Source organism: Molothrus ater, chromosome 16, assembly GCF_012460135.2.
Source record: "Molothrus ater isolate BHLD 08-10-18 breed brown headed cowbird chromosome 16, BPBGC_Mater_1.1, whole genome shotgun sequence".
In the NCBI taxonomy this organism is placed as follows: domain Eukaryota; kingdom Metazoa; phylum Chordata; class Aves; order Passeriformes; family Icteridae; genus Molothrus; species Molothrus ater.
In genome coordinates, this window is record NC_050493.2 from 15,443,760 (window position 1) to 15,458,527 (window position 14,768).

Genomic DNA, 14,768 nt, shown 5'->3' on the forward strand with positions numbered 1-14,768 from the left:
GGGGCAGCCTGAGGGAGCCCCTGCACCAGTGCCTGTGTCTAGAGGTTACCACTGTCAGGTAGTTCTCCCCAACCCCGTGCTGAGCCTCAGACCAACTCCCACCTCCACTGTAATTTATCTGCTGCATGTTCCCCCACCGTGTGACCCCTACCCCAGCCTGTCCAGAAGCAATAGAGAACTGGGTTGGGTTGCAGAGGGGTGGGAGATCTGCTGGGAACACCCCACCCATAAAATCTTCCCACATCACCAAAGCCTCTGGGCCCAGTGTAACACCCCTGGGTGCTGGACCTGACCCTTTAATTGGTGCTGGAGTTTGAACTGGGGACACCCCCACCCCCAGTGTTTGTGCTGAAAACATCAGGGAGCTGCTGGGGTGTGGGGGGCAAAGCCACAGAGTTTATTGGGGGGGCAACAGCACAATCCTGAGGAAAGGGGGAAGGGAAACACCATCGGCACAGCATCCTCTGAGGAAATGGAGCAAGGAGTATCCTCCATGCCCAGGGGGTGTTGTCCCCCCCCACACCTGTGACCTCCCGTGGCAGCTGTGCTGGGTCTTGTGGCCCAGGCTGGGGCACCCCACTGCAAAGAGAGCCCCAAAGGCACCAGGGCAGATGGACCCCACCCAGCCAAGTCAGGCCCAGCTGGGCGAGTGGGGCTCTGTCCCATCACTGCTGTCCCCAGCCCCAGTGGCAGCCACGGTGGGACAGTGACACCCTGCAGGAGGCATCATGGGGACAGCAGTGCCGGGAGGCGCTGGAAGTGCCGTCAGGGCAGGTTACAGCTTGCGGAAGATCAGGCTCTTGTTGTTGGCCGGCATGTCCACCTGGAAGCACAGAGCCGGGCTCAGAGGTGCCCGGCAGCACGGGCAGCCCCGGGGCCCAGCACGTACCATCCTCTCCAGGCTCAGCCCGTTGGCCTCGGCCAGCTCCCGCAGCAGCGCCGTGTCCCGCAGCCCCCAGGCGGGATTGCTGCGGGGAGGAGCCCTGGGTCACACAGGGGACACCCAAAGCAGCCCCGGGGGCACCCCCGGCTGGGGGCTGCCCTCAGGCCTGGCTTATCTTGAAGGACCACGCTGGGAGGGAGCTTCCTGCAGCTGCAGGGGCGGCACAGAGAGGACAGGATGGGGCCCCAGGAGCCCCCCTGCCCCCTCCTACCTCTGCCTCAGGCTGCGGTCAAAGTCCACGTTGCTCTGGGGGCTGATCTGGCCGTCCACGGCGTAGGGCTGGTGGGACACAGCTGGAGCTGCAGGCAGGAGCCACCCTGTGCACCCCAGCCCCCCTGCCACGGGCTGCTGCCCCCACCAAGCACAGAAGCCAAGTGCGAAGAGACACAGCCCCCAAGGAGTCCTGTCACCCACTGTGAGTCCTGTCACTCTCTGCAGGCACCCTCAGACCCTGCTTTGGATAAGGTGAGGGAGGACAGGATCTGCCTCCTCCAAAACTGCCCCTTTCAGGGCTCAGCAGGTGCCCCAAAAGGCAGAGACCCCCCCAGAAGCCAAGCCCCTGCATTTCCCAGCTCCCTCCCTAAGCCATGAGCAGAGCTACTCCCCAGTATCTGCTCTGACACCCTGCAGCCCCCAGGACTCTCCTGCACCAGGACAGGTGACCCACCCCATAGGTGAAGAGCACACCTCCGGGCTTCAGCAGCACCCCAGCACCCCTGAACAGGCCCTGGGGAACGAGAGAGGTGGGGACAGGTCAGGGGGCTGGGGACACCCCCGGGAGCCGCCCCGGCAGGGCACAGGGGCTGTGGAGGGCGCTCACCTCGGTGCAGCGCAGCTCTGCGATGTGCATCATGTTGATGCTGACCACGAGGTCCAGGGTGGAGGGCTGGGTGCCCCCCCAGGTCTCCCAGCCCTGGGACACGTCCAGCAGGATGGGGGGCAGCAGGTTGGGCACCCCCGTGGCCTCCACGTAGGCAGCGATGCTGTGGGCACCAAAGCCCAGCTCAAGCCCAGCCGGGTGCCCCTGCAGCCCCAGCAGCCGCTGCAGGCGGGGACAGAGCCCTGCAGGGACTCTCAGGAGTGGGAAAACACCCACAGGGATGTGGGTGCAGCACAGCCTGGGGGCTCCTTGCCCAGACCTTTGCTTCCAGCTGCCACATGGAGAACTGGAAGCACCTGGACAACCAGCAGCATGTGGATGCAGAGGCCCCAGGGCCCAACCTTGCCAAGTTTGGAGCACTCTCTTGTGGGGAACCCCATTGGCACCACTGCACCAGCACCTCCTGATTTTGGTGTTATTTACACCCTTTTTGGCACATTCACCACCTAGGTCTCAGCTCCTGCAGCCTCCCAGCCTGGAGATTATTTTTACCCAGGGTGGTGGGTGCTACTGGGTGGGCAGCACAAAACTCCTGGACAGGGGCTGGTTCCAGCATCTCCCCACCAGGCTTATTTTTTCTCTGCAGTGAAGAGCTGGATTTTGGGAGTTTTCTGGGAGAAATAAAGTCCTGAGGTGGGGAGCATGGGTTGTTTGGGAGTTGGATATTGGGGATTTATTGAAAAAAATATTGTGAGTATTGACCTGGGGGGCCTGGGCTGGGCAAGAGCTGAATATTGTGGTTTGCCTGGAAATAATAAAGCATCAAGCCAGAGAGCCTGGACTGTCCAAGGGGGTCTTTGCTGTGAAAAAATACACATTAATCTCATCTGAGAGCAGGATATTGGGGTTTGCCTGGAAAGAATACGGTACTGAGCAGGGGAGCTTGGGCTGCTGGAGAGTTGGCTATTGGGTTTTTTCCTGATAAAAGAAAAAAATTGTGGATCCTGGGCCCACTATTGAGAGAGTCTTTTCTAGGAAGAAAATACGTATCCAGTTTATCCGAAAGCTGGATATTGGGGTTTACCTGGAGGTAGCAAAGCACTAAGCAGGAGAGCCTGGGCTGCAGGAGAATTAGATATTGGGGTTTTCCCAAAATCCCCAAAGGAAATAAAATAAATAAATAAAAATTAAAACGGGGAGCAGGGAACCGGGGCCGCGGGTCCATGGGCCCGTGGGAGGGGGCTGCAGGCGGCGCCCCCGGAGTCCTGCGGGGTCCCCCGTCCCCCCGGGACCCCCGGCCCCGCTCACCTGCGCAGCGCCCGGGGGTCGATGTCCGAGGGCTGCCAGCGCGTCTGCGGCAGCGCCCGCGCGAAGTGCGCGGCGTGGAGCCCCGAGCCCGCGCCCACCTCCAGCACCCGCAGCGCGCCCGGCCCCGCGCCCGGCCCCGCGCACTCCCGCAGCACCGCCAGGATCGGGCCCTTGTTCCGCTCCGCGGCCGCCGGGACCTGCATGGCCGGGGCAGGAGGGAACTGCGGCTCCCGGCACCGCCCTGCGCCGCGGGTGGAGCTCCGCACGGCGGGGAGGGGAGAAGGCAGAGCGGCCGCCCTGATTTTTTAAGATTTTCTAAGCCTTCTGATGCTTACATTCTCGTAGCAAACTTTCTCACACACTTTCTGTAAATAACTTACTGATTTGCATTCTTTTATAGAGGAGGAGAAATTTGATGGACTGTTGGTTTGTCCAGTGTCATTGGAGAGGTGGCACTGTCACCCTCCAATCCACTGTCATTTTTGGAAAACTATAAATGTTGGAGTCAGAAAGTAAACTCCCCCTTTTCTTCACCCTGAGAGCAGCAGTGTGTCTTTCATGTCCTGTAGCGACATCGAGCAACGAAAAAGAACTGCGCCGCCCGGGAATCGAACCCGGGTCGCAAGAATGGGAATCTTGCATGATACCACTACACCAGCGGCGCGGCCGAGCGCCCTCCTGCCCCGCCGCCCCTCGGCCCCATCACCCACCGGGGACCCCCAGCCTCGGTGCTGCCGCTCTCCCGCCGTGCACCGGCGCCCCCCAAAAGGGACAAAGTGAAGCTCTGCGCGGACATCCCAGGAAAATGGAGGCGAGGAGGGAACCACCCCCCTTTTCCGCGGCAGTGGTCAGTGGTGATGGAGGTCCGGAGGGATCCATCTGGAGCACAAAGATTAGGGGTTCAGCCCTTCCAAGCATGAAAAGGCTCAGGAATGCGCCAACAGGCGCTTCGAAACCCCGGCAGGTCCGGGGGGAAACTGAGGCACAGCCCCCCAGTACGTTACAAGGCGGGTGACAGCCACTGGTGGCATCCCGTGGGTCAGGGGTGTATTTAGGCACAGTAACAGGGTTAGGGGTGGCAGCAGTGGATGCACACCCGCGATGGGTCCAAGCGTGCCGGGCACCCACCAGGGCCAGGCGAGGCTGGGCTTTTATGGGAGGTACCCTCGTACACCACTCCCTCTCTAGCCACTACCGGGGCAACGTGGCGGAAAGGCAAAGGTCACCCTCGTGGGGTGGCTCTGCAGCCCCTGGAGGAGGCCTGGAGCCTCCCAGAGACCCCAGTGTGTTTGTCACACGGTCTCTCCCCAAAACTCTGGGTGCTGTCGCCAGCCACAGGGGCGGCCGGTGGACACTGCGGGGTAGCCGGGGACCAGCTCGGGGTCGTGTCCTGGGTCTGCACCTCCTGCCACGTGGGGACACCTTGGCGGAACCTCCCACTCCAAAGATCACCGTGCTGGCAGGGGCGCCGCTGCCCACCCCGGCTCCCTGCGCTTGTCGTGGGATGCGCGGCTCACGGCGCTGTCCCCGTGGGGGTGGTACCTCAGCCCCTGCCTCTGCACCCCTTCACTTTTCCCTGCCTGGGTCCTTTGTGTCCCAGGAATGACCCCTATCTGTCCCCTGTGTGTGCCGTGGCTCCAGTGTCCTGTGTCCTGAATGTCCCCGTGCGTGTCCCCTCCGAGTTTCCCGTGACTCCCGTGTCCCCTGCGCGCCTGTGCCATCTTGTGTCCCACGTGCCTGCTGTGCCCTCTCCCCTACTTCAGCCCCGCATGGTCCAATGTCCCTTCTGCGCATTCCGTGTGTCCTGTGCGAGTCCTATGTCTCCCGCATGTCCCTTCTGTGTCCCATGAAAGTCCCCACATGTGCTCTCAGCATGTGCCCTGCTTGTCTCCAGCGTGTGTTCCTGCATCCTGTGTGTCCCCATAAATCCACACACGCGCTCCCGATGTATCCCGTGCGCGTCCCCTATGTGTCCCCACAACCCAGACATGTCTCTTGCACAGCACACACGTGTCGCGTGTGTCCCCGCACGCCTCCCACCGGCCTGTGTGTCCCCCCGACCCGTCCCGCGGGTATCCCCCGCTCCCCCCGGGCGCTGGGCGCCGTCTCCGCGTCCCCCTCGCTCCCTGCGCGTTCCCCTTTAAGCGCGGGGGCGTGTCGGAGCCGGGGGGGCTCGGCCCTGCCTGCTTAAGGCCCCGGCGAGGGGCACCTGCGGCACTCGAGAGGGCGGCGGGGCCGTGGGCCGGGGCCCGCACGATGTACACGCTGACACGGGGCCCCAGCAAGCTCGCCACGCAGCGCCGCACAGGTACCGGGGGCCGCGGGGCCGGGGGCGCGGGGGCTCGTCCCGCCCCGGCCGCCCCCTGACGCCCCGCGCTCCCCGCAGGTCCCACGCAGCAGGCGGTGGAGAGCAGCAAACTGGGCGAGTATCGGGGGCGAGCGCAGCCCGGCCTGTGGCCCCCGGCCAGGTGAGACCCTGTGACCTTGGCAGGGAGCGGCGCGGGGCGGCCGGGCCTGACCTTGAAGGGAACGGGAACGGGAACGGGACGGCCGGGCCGCCTGCGGGACGCGGGACGGGGACCCGGGGGCTCCGCTCGGTGCCGCTCGGCCCGGGGGTCTCGGCGGTGCTTGTGCGTCCCGCGGAGCTCTGGGCACGCCTGGGCTCTGTGCCCTGTGCCGTGGGCCGCCCCGCGTCGGGGACACACCGGGGTGGCCGCCCCCCCTCCTTCCCACGGGCCATCCCCAGAAATCGCGGGGAGCGGGACCGGTGGGGTCACGCCAAGGAGGCGGCGCGGGGGGGTCCCGGTGCGGGGCAGAGCCGGGGCCGGGCTGGTCCAGCCCCTCCGCCGACGGCCCCGATTGCACGAACCGGGCGGCGGGGCCAGCGCCGGTCCCGCCCGCCTTGGCCGCGCCGCGCACCCTCGGGGGCCGCGGAGCCCACGCGGAGCCGGCGTTCCCCTCTGTCCCAAAAGCCGGGGTGACACTTTCTGATGAATTCCAGTGTCGCGCAGCAGTACCCGGAGCTGTTGGCAGGGTGCTGTGGGGTATTCCAGTGGCTGGGAGGTGCTGGTGGGATCCCTACGGAGACCCTTTCCCGACTGGAGGCCTGGAGTCACAGCACACCCAGACGGGGTAGTGGGACCCCACTGGTTCTGCACTTCCTCTCCAGCTCCAAGAAATGAGCTTCCCCCCTACCCCCCAGTTCCTCTCCTTCCCAGGATCCCTGGAATTCACTGGAGTGGCTTCTGCCACATTTGCCCTCCGCCCTGCCCCTGGCTGTGGGGGCTTGAGAGTCACTGCCCTCCCCAGCCCCTGCCTGCAGATCTGCAGGAGCTGCCTCCTCCCAGTCTCTCCTGCCCTCCAAACCCACTCCTAGGGCCCCTTAGACTTTGCCCCATGAGGAACGTGGCTGTTGCAAGCGTGTCCTGCCCTAGAGCTGGGCAGAAAAGCCAAAATACTGGAGTTTGCATTGAACGTGCTCCTAGGTCTCATCCTGAGTCTTGCCTTTAGCTCTGGTGCGTGTTGGTGCATCCAGGCAGGGAGTGGTTGAAGTGCCCCTCACCAGAGGGGATCCCAGCTCTGAGGAAGCCTGACCTGCTCCCACTTTTCAGAGTGTAACATCTCAGTCCTGGGGCACCTTGTGTGCCCCATGCTGGGGCCACAGCTGTTCCAGTGAACCTGGGTGTTTGATCTGCAGAGGATGGCCCATCCCCTGTCCAGTACCTGACTGGATTTCACTTCCATTTCCTGATATTCCTGCAATTTTGGTGGCAGATTCTTTCTTAGGGACTGCACTTGGTGCTAGATTGGAGGATGGCTAGGAGATGGGGCAGCTGGTGCTTTTCCCCAGGGAGCTCTCCTTGCACCCTTCCTGTGTCAGAATCCCCTGTCCCTGGGGGCTGGGTCCCTTTCCATCCCAGTCCTTGGGGACGGGGCTGGGTGGCTGCAGCTGTGGGCGAGTGTGTGCACTGTGGGGCAGCCAGGGACACCTGAACCGCCCCAGTTCTTGCTGGGGTGGGCATGGGCAGAGCTGCCTGTGCCCTCATCTCCCCCTTGCTTCCCTCCCTCCACAGCCCAGCACAGAAACTCGTCTTCAACAGAGTGAATGGCAAGAGGCCCCCACTGCTGCTGCAGCAGATCTCAGCCCCTGAAGAATGTTACACCCTAGCCCACGAGGAGAACGTCCGCTTTGTCTATGAAGGTGAGGGCAGAGGGTCCCTGGGGCAGCAGCCAGAGGAGCTGGAGCAGATGGAGCCCCTCCCCAGCACCTACACCGTGCTGGGGACATCAGTGGCAGGCACGGAGTCCCCAACCTGGGCACTTGCCCTCCTTTGCTCCACCTCCTGCTCCTGTCCCGCAGCCCCCCGCACTGGGAGCCCTGTCCCAAACCCACCCAGCCTCGTTCCCCCTCCCCAGCCTGGCAGCAGGTAGAGCAGCAGCTGGACAGCAGCCGGAGCGGGGAGAGCGCCTGCGGCCCCGTGCAGTACGTGGAGAAAACCCCCAACCCCGGACTCAAAAGTAAGTGGGAGTGGTTGTGGCCCTTTGGGCTGCATCAGGCTCGGGGTGCAGTGTGGCTGTGGGCTCAGGCTGCCCCTGAACAGGGCTGTAGTGGAAGGAAGAGGAGGATCCCAGTGCTGGATGTGCCAGAGGGGCTGGTTGGGTCTGTCCTACTGATGCTGAGGTCACTCTGGGGGTGCTGGGGGCACAGCTGTCCCCAGGCACTGGGGTGGGGATGTCCCACTGCATGCCTTGGATGTTCCACTGTGTTGCTGACTCCTCTGGGATTCAGACTCCTCTGCCACCAAGGGGTTCAGCATCATGCTGGAGAGAGAGGAGCTGCCTGAGGGAACCTGCTTCTCCTGGGGCCAGCAGGACCAATTGGGCTTGGGGACAACAGTTGTCTGGTGGCACCTGGAGTCAGCAGCCTTTGGGCTCTCACAGCGGCTGAGAGCTCCCCAAGGAAGAGAATGTCCCTGTAGATCCAGTCTGGCCTTTTGGGGACATGGCACAGGGGTGGAGAAGACTTGGGGGTGTCATTAGATTGGAGATCTGGGAAAGATTCTTCCCCCAGAGGGTGCTGGCACTGCCCAGGCTCCCCAGGGAATGGGCACAGCCCCGAGGCTGCCAGAGCTCCAGGAGTGCTTGGACAGCTCTGCCAGGGATGCCCAGGGTGGGATTGTTGGGGTGTCTGTGCAGGGACAGGAGCTGGGCTGGATGATCCCTGTGGATCCCTTCCAGCTGAGGATATTCTGTGATTCCATGGTTATTTTTTCTGGGGTTTGGAAGGGAGCACCCAAAGCTCTGCTCCTGCTCCAGCTGTTCCCCTCTCTCCCTCCCCTCTTTCTCAGACTTCGTTCCCATTGACCTGGAGGATTGGTGGGCACAGCAATTTCTGGCCAAAATCGAGAACAGCTCATAAAAGGGAAGAAAAGGTTGTGTTTGGTTTCTTTATAAGAGAAACGAAGCTGCGAGCACCTGGTGACAGCCCAGCATCGGTGGCGTTTTTGAAGCGTTTTTAAGACGCCCGAGGTGGAGTGAGCCAGCCCAGAGCACCGGACCACAGCCATGCCCGGCCTCGCGCCCTCCCCGTGCCCGGCACAGGAGCAGCGTGCAGCCCCAGCCAGGATTCCTTAAGTGCCAGTTCTCGGACTGCTGCAGCTCCTGCAGCCTCCAGCTCCAGGGACACTGCGGTGCCACGCTGGGGACGAGGGAGCGGCTCCCCCCTGCAGCCACGGGAGGCCAGGGGGTGCTGCAGCAGCACCGCCAGACAATAAAGCGCTGAAACTGCCCGTGGAGCCGCGCTTGTGCCATGGGGAAGAGGGGAAGCAGGGGCTGCAGCATCATGGCCCCTGGAGAGGGGATGCTCCCAGCTGACTCGTGGCTCAGTGGGAACCTGGCTCCTGTGGATTCAAGGGCTTGGAGCTCCTCTTCCTTGCAGCTGCATCCTTGCCCCAATGCTGCTGCATCTCCCGGGGCTCAGCCAGGGGCTGGTGCTGTCTTAGGTGATGTTTGGGATTGGGGGGCGTATGGGAATCTGCAAGGGGGGCTGAGCACCCTGGCTGTGCTCCAGAGCTGCGCTGCAGCATGGAGGTGGGCAAAGCTGCAGGAATGGGAGTGCCAGGGCCAGCTGCCCACTGCCATGGAGGCCAAAAGGCTCAAGGTCTCCCCCTCACCTGTGGTTGTTTGGGTAAGCTGAGAGAGGAGAGTTGTGGCTACCTGAAGTAAAAAGAATGGAGACCCCAACTTCTGCTTCTACAAAAAAACTCCTCAGCTGATGGGCTTTTCAAGCCAAACTGAGCCCTTCTAGTTCTGGTTTGTAGGACACTCCTCTCCCCCATGTCCTTCTCCCCAAGCAGAGAGCAGGAGGCCGGCACAGGCTGAATAGAGTCTGAATCGAAAGGAGGCCAGGAAACACCCACTGGAAAAAAAAAATCATCTTTATTATTCCTATGATGGGAGCAACAACCACACTGCAGCCAGGGGGGAGTAGAAGCTGGCCAGGAGCTGCGTTGCTTCTCCCACCTGGGAGGCCAGAGCAGTGCCAGCAGCAGCTGTGCCCCTGGCACCTGCCCATGGAGCACTCCTGGTCCTGCTCCCACCCCCAGGCTGGCACACCTGGCACTGGGGCTGTGACTGAAATCAGGAGCAGCACCATGCACAGCCCACAGTGCCTGCCTCGCTGCCAGGCAGGGTGTTACAGCCCCTGGGACAGGGAAATGCTACTTCCATAACACCTCCTTCATTGAGGCCAGGGTGGCCCCAGAGTGATGGAGGGCTGGGGCCAGGGGATGTCATCCCTGCCGTGGACACTCCCCCCAGCTCTGCCATGGCATCATGGGCAGGGTGGGGGTTAAGCTGCCTCTGTGTCCCCAGCCAGCACCAAGCCTTGCAGGGGGCACCAGAGCCAACAGGACATGGACAGTTACTGCTGTGCCCAGGGCACTGCCAGCCCACCCTCCCAGCAAAAAGCATCCCCCCTTTTTCTTCCCTCCCTGGCAAAGTCCCTGCTGCTGGGATTCCCCCCTGCATGGTCCCTGACAGTGGCTGGCTCTGCTGCCCACCAGGATGCTCCCAGGGTGCAATCCCTCCCTGCCAGCAACTCCAAAGGACTCCAAGGGGTCTAAGCAGGCCATTCACCTGCTGGCTGCTGACTAATAAAGCACACATCTTTAAGATCCAGGGAACTTCTTAGTAACATGATGCACCATTGTTCTGAACAACAACATTAGGCAAAGGAAAGAAATGGAACAGGAATAAATGAGTCAGTCACAAGGAAAAAATGAAAACCCAACCCAAAAATATAACCCAACCCCTGACAATGCAATCACTGGGAGGGAATCAGCCCCCCTTGCCATAAATATTAATTATGTGCAATTGTGTGTAGTACTATAGTGCAAATAGCTCTGCATTGATCATGGGGCAGCTGCCCCAGGTGACACAGGGACTAGTTAAGGACAGACAAGAATCAACACAGATTTCCAACAAACAAAAAAAACCCCAACCCAGTCACTGGGAAACTCCAAAAAGGAGTTGCCTCCTCCAACTGGGCCCAGGCAAGGCTGGGCAATGCTGGTGCCCAGCAGCATCCTGAAGCCAGGCAGGGGCAGGACAGGGCCTTTGCTCCCTGCCTGCTGCTGGCACAGCCTGGTCAGGGGCAGAGGGGATGAGGAGGAGGATGCAGGACAGATATGGTCAGGTTGGAGCTGTGTGGGGTGTAAAGAGGTGAGCTCAGCAGGACACGGGCACAGCGAGGGCATCGCTGGCTTCAAGCTGGTCCTGTGGCTGCACTGCACAGTGTGGGGCAGTGCTGCTGGCAGAACCCCTGCATGGGCACAACACTGAGGCCAGCAGCATCCCTGGGCACCCTGTGACACTTCATACCCATCCTACAGAGCACAGCCAAGACCCTGCAGCACCTCTCCCTCAACCCACAGCATCCCCAGGGACCTTGTGGCACCTCTAACCCGTCCCTGCAGTGTCCCTGGGCACCCCTCACTGCCTCCAGCTCTGGCTCCCAGCCGTGCCCATCACGTGCTGTTCTGAGGCCGAGCTCTGGCATTGCTCCATTGCTACCTCTCACCCAGTGCCAGCTCCTGGCACCACAGCTCCCCCTGCACAGCTGGGGCCAGAGCCAGCTCCTCGAGCCAGGCTTGGCAAGCAGGCAGGAGGGGACAGTTTTCCCTAGCGCTTAAAGGAGACAGAGCCTCCTCTTTCCATGCCAGGCAGGTGCCAGACAGGAGTTGAGCTGTACCCCCCTGGCTGGACACAAAGTGCTCCCAGGGGCAATCCCAGCACATCCTGCTGCCCCAAGGACGGTTTGGATCTGAGCTATGTGACAGGCTCCTGCTAAACCACGAGCAACCACCAAACAACACAGGGACATGCGGGTGAGGAGCGCGGGGTGCGTCCCGCTGGGTGTGAGCCACGGGCAGGGAAGGGGGAGCAGAGGGGATCCTCCTCTGCCATCCCAAGTCCAATGCCCCTCTCCAACCATGCAGGCTCTCCCAGATTTTTGGGTGGATGTTTTTGCTGTATGGATGAAGAAGGCTGGAGAGTGGCAGTGTCACATGCGCACACACACGCACACCCACGCACACCCGTGCTGGCAGCCGCAGGAGCGCTGCCATCCCCTCACCCCTTGCTGGGAAGGTTTACATTGATACAGTATTTAAGACACGCCGATATATAAATTACTGTCTCTATATATACTATGTATAGGCTGAGGGCCAGTCCGTGACGGGGCATCAGGGGGCTCATTTCCCTCTGTCCTCTGTGTAGTGCTGGAAGCGAGTGAAGCTCATGAAGACCTGCTCCAGGGAGATCTGGCTCACCGAGTAGTCCTCCAAGCGATACTTCTCTTTGGCTTTCTCCAGGGCCCCAAAGACCTGCAAGGGAGGGCAGGGACAGGAGGCAGCGTGACTGGGTGTGGGGGCACTCCCAGGACCACAGGGGGAGCCCCAGGCTGTGACAGGGAGCACCCACTGTGACAGGGAACCTCCTGGCTGTGGCAGGGAAAGCAGAGAAAGCTTTTTTCTCCAGGGAGACCCAGGAAAATGACACCTTCCCTGGCAGGAGAGTGGGGGGAAGCCAGGAGTATCTGACACCATTTAAAAACATATGCTATGAATATGATTGTTTTACACATTTATATGTGTAAATGCATACATATATACATATATACAAATACATACATACATATACATGTATATATGTATTTATATATATTCACACACATATCTGGGTTTGAGTCCCTGCCCAAGGCTTCTGCTAACACATATATAAAAAATCTTATTATATAATATAGAAATAACACTCAGGATACTATATACACTATACATAACTATCTGTATCTAGCATACACATCATTTTTATATTGAGCTACATATGATATACATATATTTATATACTATTTATATATATATATTTATAAACTCACTCTCTAGTTTTTATATAATCCTATACATAGTTTTAATATAATCTGTATACTATGTACTCTCTCTATATATACTCTATAGACTATACTACATACTTGATAGAGAGTATATAGAGTATATAATCTTATAGAGTATTACCTGTACCATATACCCTATTGAGTAGATTTTATATATTGTATAAATACAATATACAGTATATGATATACACTACATCCAGTGCATGTAATATACAGATATATATATATACTTAGATACTGCATATGAAAACTATCTATATACTATGAATATCTCTATATTCATAGTATATAGAGATATTCATAGTATATAGATAGTTTATTCATAGTATAGAGATATTCACATGTATTCACATATAGATAATGTACATGTAGACAGTATATAGAGAGAGCTATCACTAGGTATACTCTATACCTAACTCTGTATATGTATGCAGAGGGTTACATACTGTATCTGTACTGTGGGGTTTTATTGGTGTCCCTGGGCTAGGACCCCTCAAGATCAGTGGCTGGGGAAAGCCACTGCCCACAGCCCCAGTGGGAGCACACTGAAGCACTGCCAGGGGGTTCCTGGGGCTGAGGGGCAGGAGCAGGGAGCTGTCAGCACGGGGAAGTTTTGCCCACCCATCCCAGGTTTCCACAGCGTAATGCAGCGTGGGGAGGATGCACCACCAAAAAGCAAAGCACCAAGAACACAGGAAGGGGCAGGAAAAGGGTTCCCAGTGCCCCCTTACCTGTGCCCAGCTGAGGTTCTTGTTGGTCAAGTGGTAATGCACCATGCCCTGGTGCTCATGCTTCAGGATACTGCCTGGAGAATCGAGCAGGGAGAGGCTCTGTGTTAGGGAAGGTGCTGCAGTTCACACCCAGCACCCTGCCCCTGCTCCGGGGGCAACCACTCCAGCAGCTCACGGTACCTGGGAAAGTCTTCTCCACGAAGGCCTTGAAGGCCTGCAGCTCACCCTCCTCCTCGCTCCGGGTTTTGGCCAGCAAGGTGTATCCACTACCAAACTTGCTTTTGAGGTGCTGGGGGCTGCCCAGGCACTTGAACTGCCCATTCACCATGATGGCCAATCGTGTGCACAGTGCCTCGCACTCCTCCATGCTGCAGGAAAGAGACGACTCATTCAGAGAATCCCTTGGATGAGGGATGGTTTGGGCTGGAAGGAACCTTAAAGCTCATCTCATTTCACCCCCTGCCATGGACAGGGACACCTTCCACTAGAACAGGCTGCTCCAAGCCCAGTCCAACATGCCCCAGAGATGGGGCAGCCACAGCTTCTCTGGGCATGTAAGCACCAGACACAAGCAGAAGCTTCTGGGAAGCGGCTGGAGGTGTGTTCCCTTCTCTCTGGACTCTTTGAGGAGAGAGATTTGGGTAGAGCCGCCACTGGCTGCAGGCAGTGTATACCCACCCACAAGGCCCTGGAAGTGTGTCCCATCCCTTGGATCCCACCACTCTCCCTGATCTCTTATGCCAAGCCCTGCCCAGCCAGGTGTCACCTGTGGGAGGTGAAGATGATGGATTTGCCACACTCCCGTGTCCGTGTCACTGCGTCCCAGAGCAAGCGCCGGGCCACAGGGTCCATGCCAGTGGAGGGCTCATCCAGGAAGATCACAGGGGGGCCACCAATGAGAGCAATGCCAGCACTCAGCTTCCGCTTGTTCCCACCGCTGCAGAGGAATCACAGAACCATTAAGGTTGGAAACGACCTGCGAGATCACCAAGTTCAACCTTCAGCTGAAAACGGGAGCGAGGAACGGGGACAGAGCCCCAGTAGGAGCACAGGGAGCACAAGGCCAGAGGAGGGACAGCGGTTTGGCCAGGCCTGCTCTCACCTGTAGGTCCTGACGAGTTTGTCGGCGTGCGGCTCCAGGAGCAGCCCCCGCAGCATGTTCTCCACGCAGCTGCCGATGTAGCGCTCGGGGATGCCGCGCAGCCGCGCGTACATGCTCAGCGTCTCGCGGCCCGTCATGTGCTCCAGCAGGGCATCGAACTGCGGGCAGTACCCGATCCGCTGCTGCACCTGCGGCCCAGAGCAGCGCACGGCATCAGCCCACGGGCAGGGATCCGAGCCAGGAGTGCCTGGGCACCCACGGGCCTTGCTGCTCCTCCCTGAGGTTTTGCTCAGAGTGATGGGAACTGAGCCGCAGCTCTGAAACCGTGGGGGGAATGAGAGGGAAATGCCTCCTGGAGCAGCTGGGCTGACAGGGACGGACAGATGTGTCTCTGGACAGCAGCTGGGTGGGCT

General features: G+C 59.6%; 3 protein-coding genes and 1 non-coding gene across 6 annotated transcripts in view; 1 reads left to right on the forward strand and 3 right to left on the reverse strand.

Moving 5' to 3' along the window:
* Positions 1 to 374: 374 nt before the first annotated feature.
* Positions 375 to 3,280, reverse strand: METTL26 (methyltransferase like 26). Of its 3 annotated transcripts, none has more exons than XM_036392867.2 (6): positions 3,072 to 3,280; positions 1,764 to 1,926; positions 1,611 to 1,670; positions 1,155 to 1,222; positions 890 to 968; positions 375 to 823 (listed from the first exon to the last, which is right to left on the reverse strand). In XM_036392867.2, exons 1-6 carry the CDS (start codon positions 3,272 to 3,274, stop codon positions 776 to 778), a joined length of 621 nt encoding a protein of 206 aa, XP_036248760.1. In that variant the 5' UTR covers positions 3,275 to 3,280; the 3' UTR covers positions 375 to 775. The 3 variants fall into 3 exon arrangements, 2 of the variants coding, with proteins under 2 accessions (XP_036248760.1, XP_054372512.1); XR_004981186.2 differs by having other exon boundaries at positions 793 to 823; positions 1,155 to 1,242; XM_054516537.1 differs by lacking the exon at positions 1,611 to 1,670.
* A 384-nt stretch (positions 3,281 to 3,664) lies between these two features.
* TRNAG-CCC (transfer RNA glycine (anticodon CCC)) lies at positions 3,665 to 3,735 on the reverse strand. Its single transcript has one exon. It is a non-coding gene; the product is annotated as a tRNA-Gly (tRNA).
* A 1,518-nt stretch (positions 3,736 to 5,253) lies between these two features.
* On the forward strand, positions 5,254 to 8,860 carry MCRIP2 (MAPK regulated corepressor interacting protein 2). The gene is made up of 5 exons (XM_036392157.2): positions 5,254 to 5,379; positions 5,458 to 5,539; positions 7,145 to 7,272; positions 7,488 to 7,589; positions 8,420 to 8,860. Exons 1-5 carry the CDS (start codon positions 5,328 to 5,330, stop codon positions 8,488 to 8,490), a joined length of 435 nt encoding a protein of 144 aa, XP_036248050.1. The 5' UTR covers positions 5,254 to 5,327; the 3' UTR covers positions 8,491 to 8,860.
* A 630-nt stretch (positions 8,861 to 9,490) lies between these two features.
* The window catches only part of ABCA3 (ATP binding cassette subfamily A member 3), a 31,873-nt gene continuing 26,595 nt past the window's right edge, over positions 9,491 to 14,768 (reverse strand). The window contains 5 exon segments of the mRNA XM_036392156.2: positions 9,491 to 11,956; positions 13,254 to 13,327; positions 13,434 to 13,621; positions 14,020 to 14,190; positions 14,356 to 14,543. Coding sequence (XP_036248049.1) covers positions 11,825 to 11,956; positions 13,254 to 13,327; positions 13,434 to 13,621; positions 14,020 to 14,190; positions 14,356 to 14,543 — 753 coding nt within the window. The 3' untranslated portion in view covers positions 9,491 to 11,824.

What these genes read in the sequence shown, in the direction of transcription:
- METTL26 (XM_036392867.2), bottom strand. Translation starts at nt 3,274, where the DNA reads ATGCAGGTCCCGGCGGCCGCGGAGCGGAACAAGGGCCCGATCCTGGCG. An exon ending in GTGTGCTCTTCACCTATGGG is followed by an intron (nt 1,223 to 1,610) that starts GTGGGTCACCTG and finishes GTGTCCCACCAG; the next exon opens with CCCTACGCCGTGGACGGCCA. An exon ending in GGCTGAGCCTGGAGAGGATG is followed by an intron (nt 824 to 889) that starts GTACGTGCTGGG and finishes CTGTGCTTCCAG; the next exon opens with GTGGACATGCCGGCCAACAA.
- MCRIP2 (XM_036392157.2), top strand. Translation starts at nt 5,328, where the DNA reads ATGTACACGCTGACACGGGGCCCCAGCAAGCTCGCCACGCAGCGCCGC. An exon ending in CGTCCGCTTTGTCTATGAAG is followed by an intron (nt 7,273 to 7,487) that starts GTGAGGGCAGAG and finishes CCCCCTCCCCAG; the next exon opens with CCTGGCAGCAGGTAGAGCAG. An exon ending in CCCCAACCCCGGACTCAAAA is followed by an intron (nt 7,590 to 8,419) that starts GTAAGTGGGAGT and finishes CCTCTTTCTCAG; the next exon opens with ACTTCGTTCCCATTGACCTG.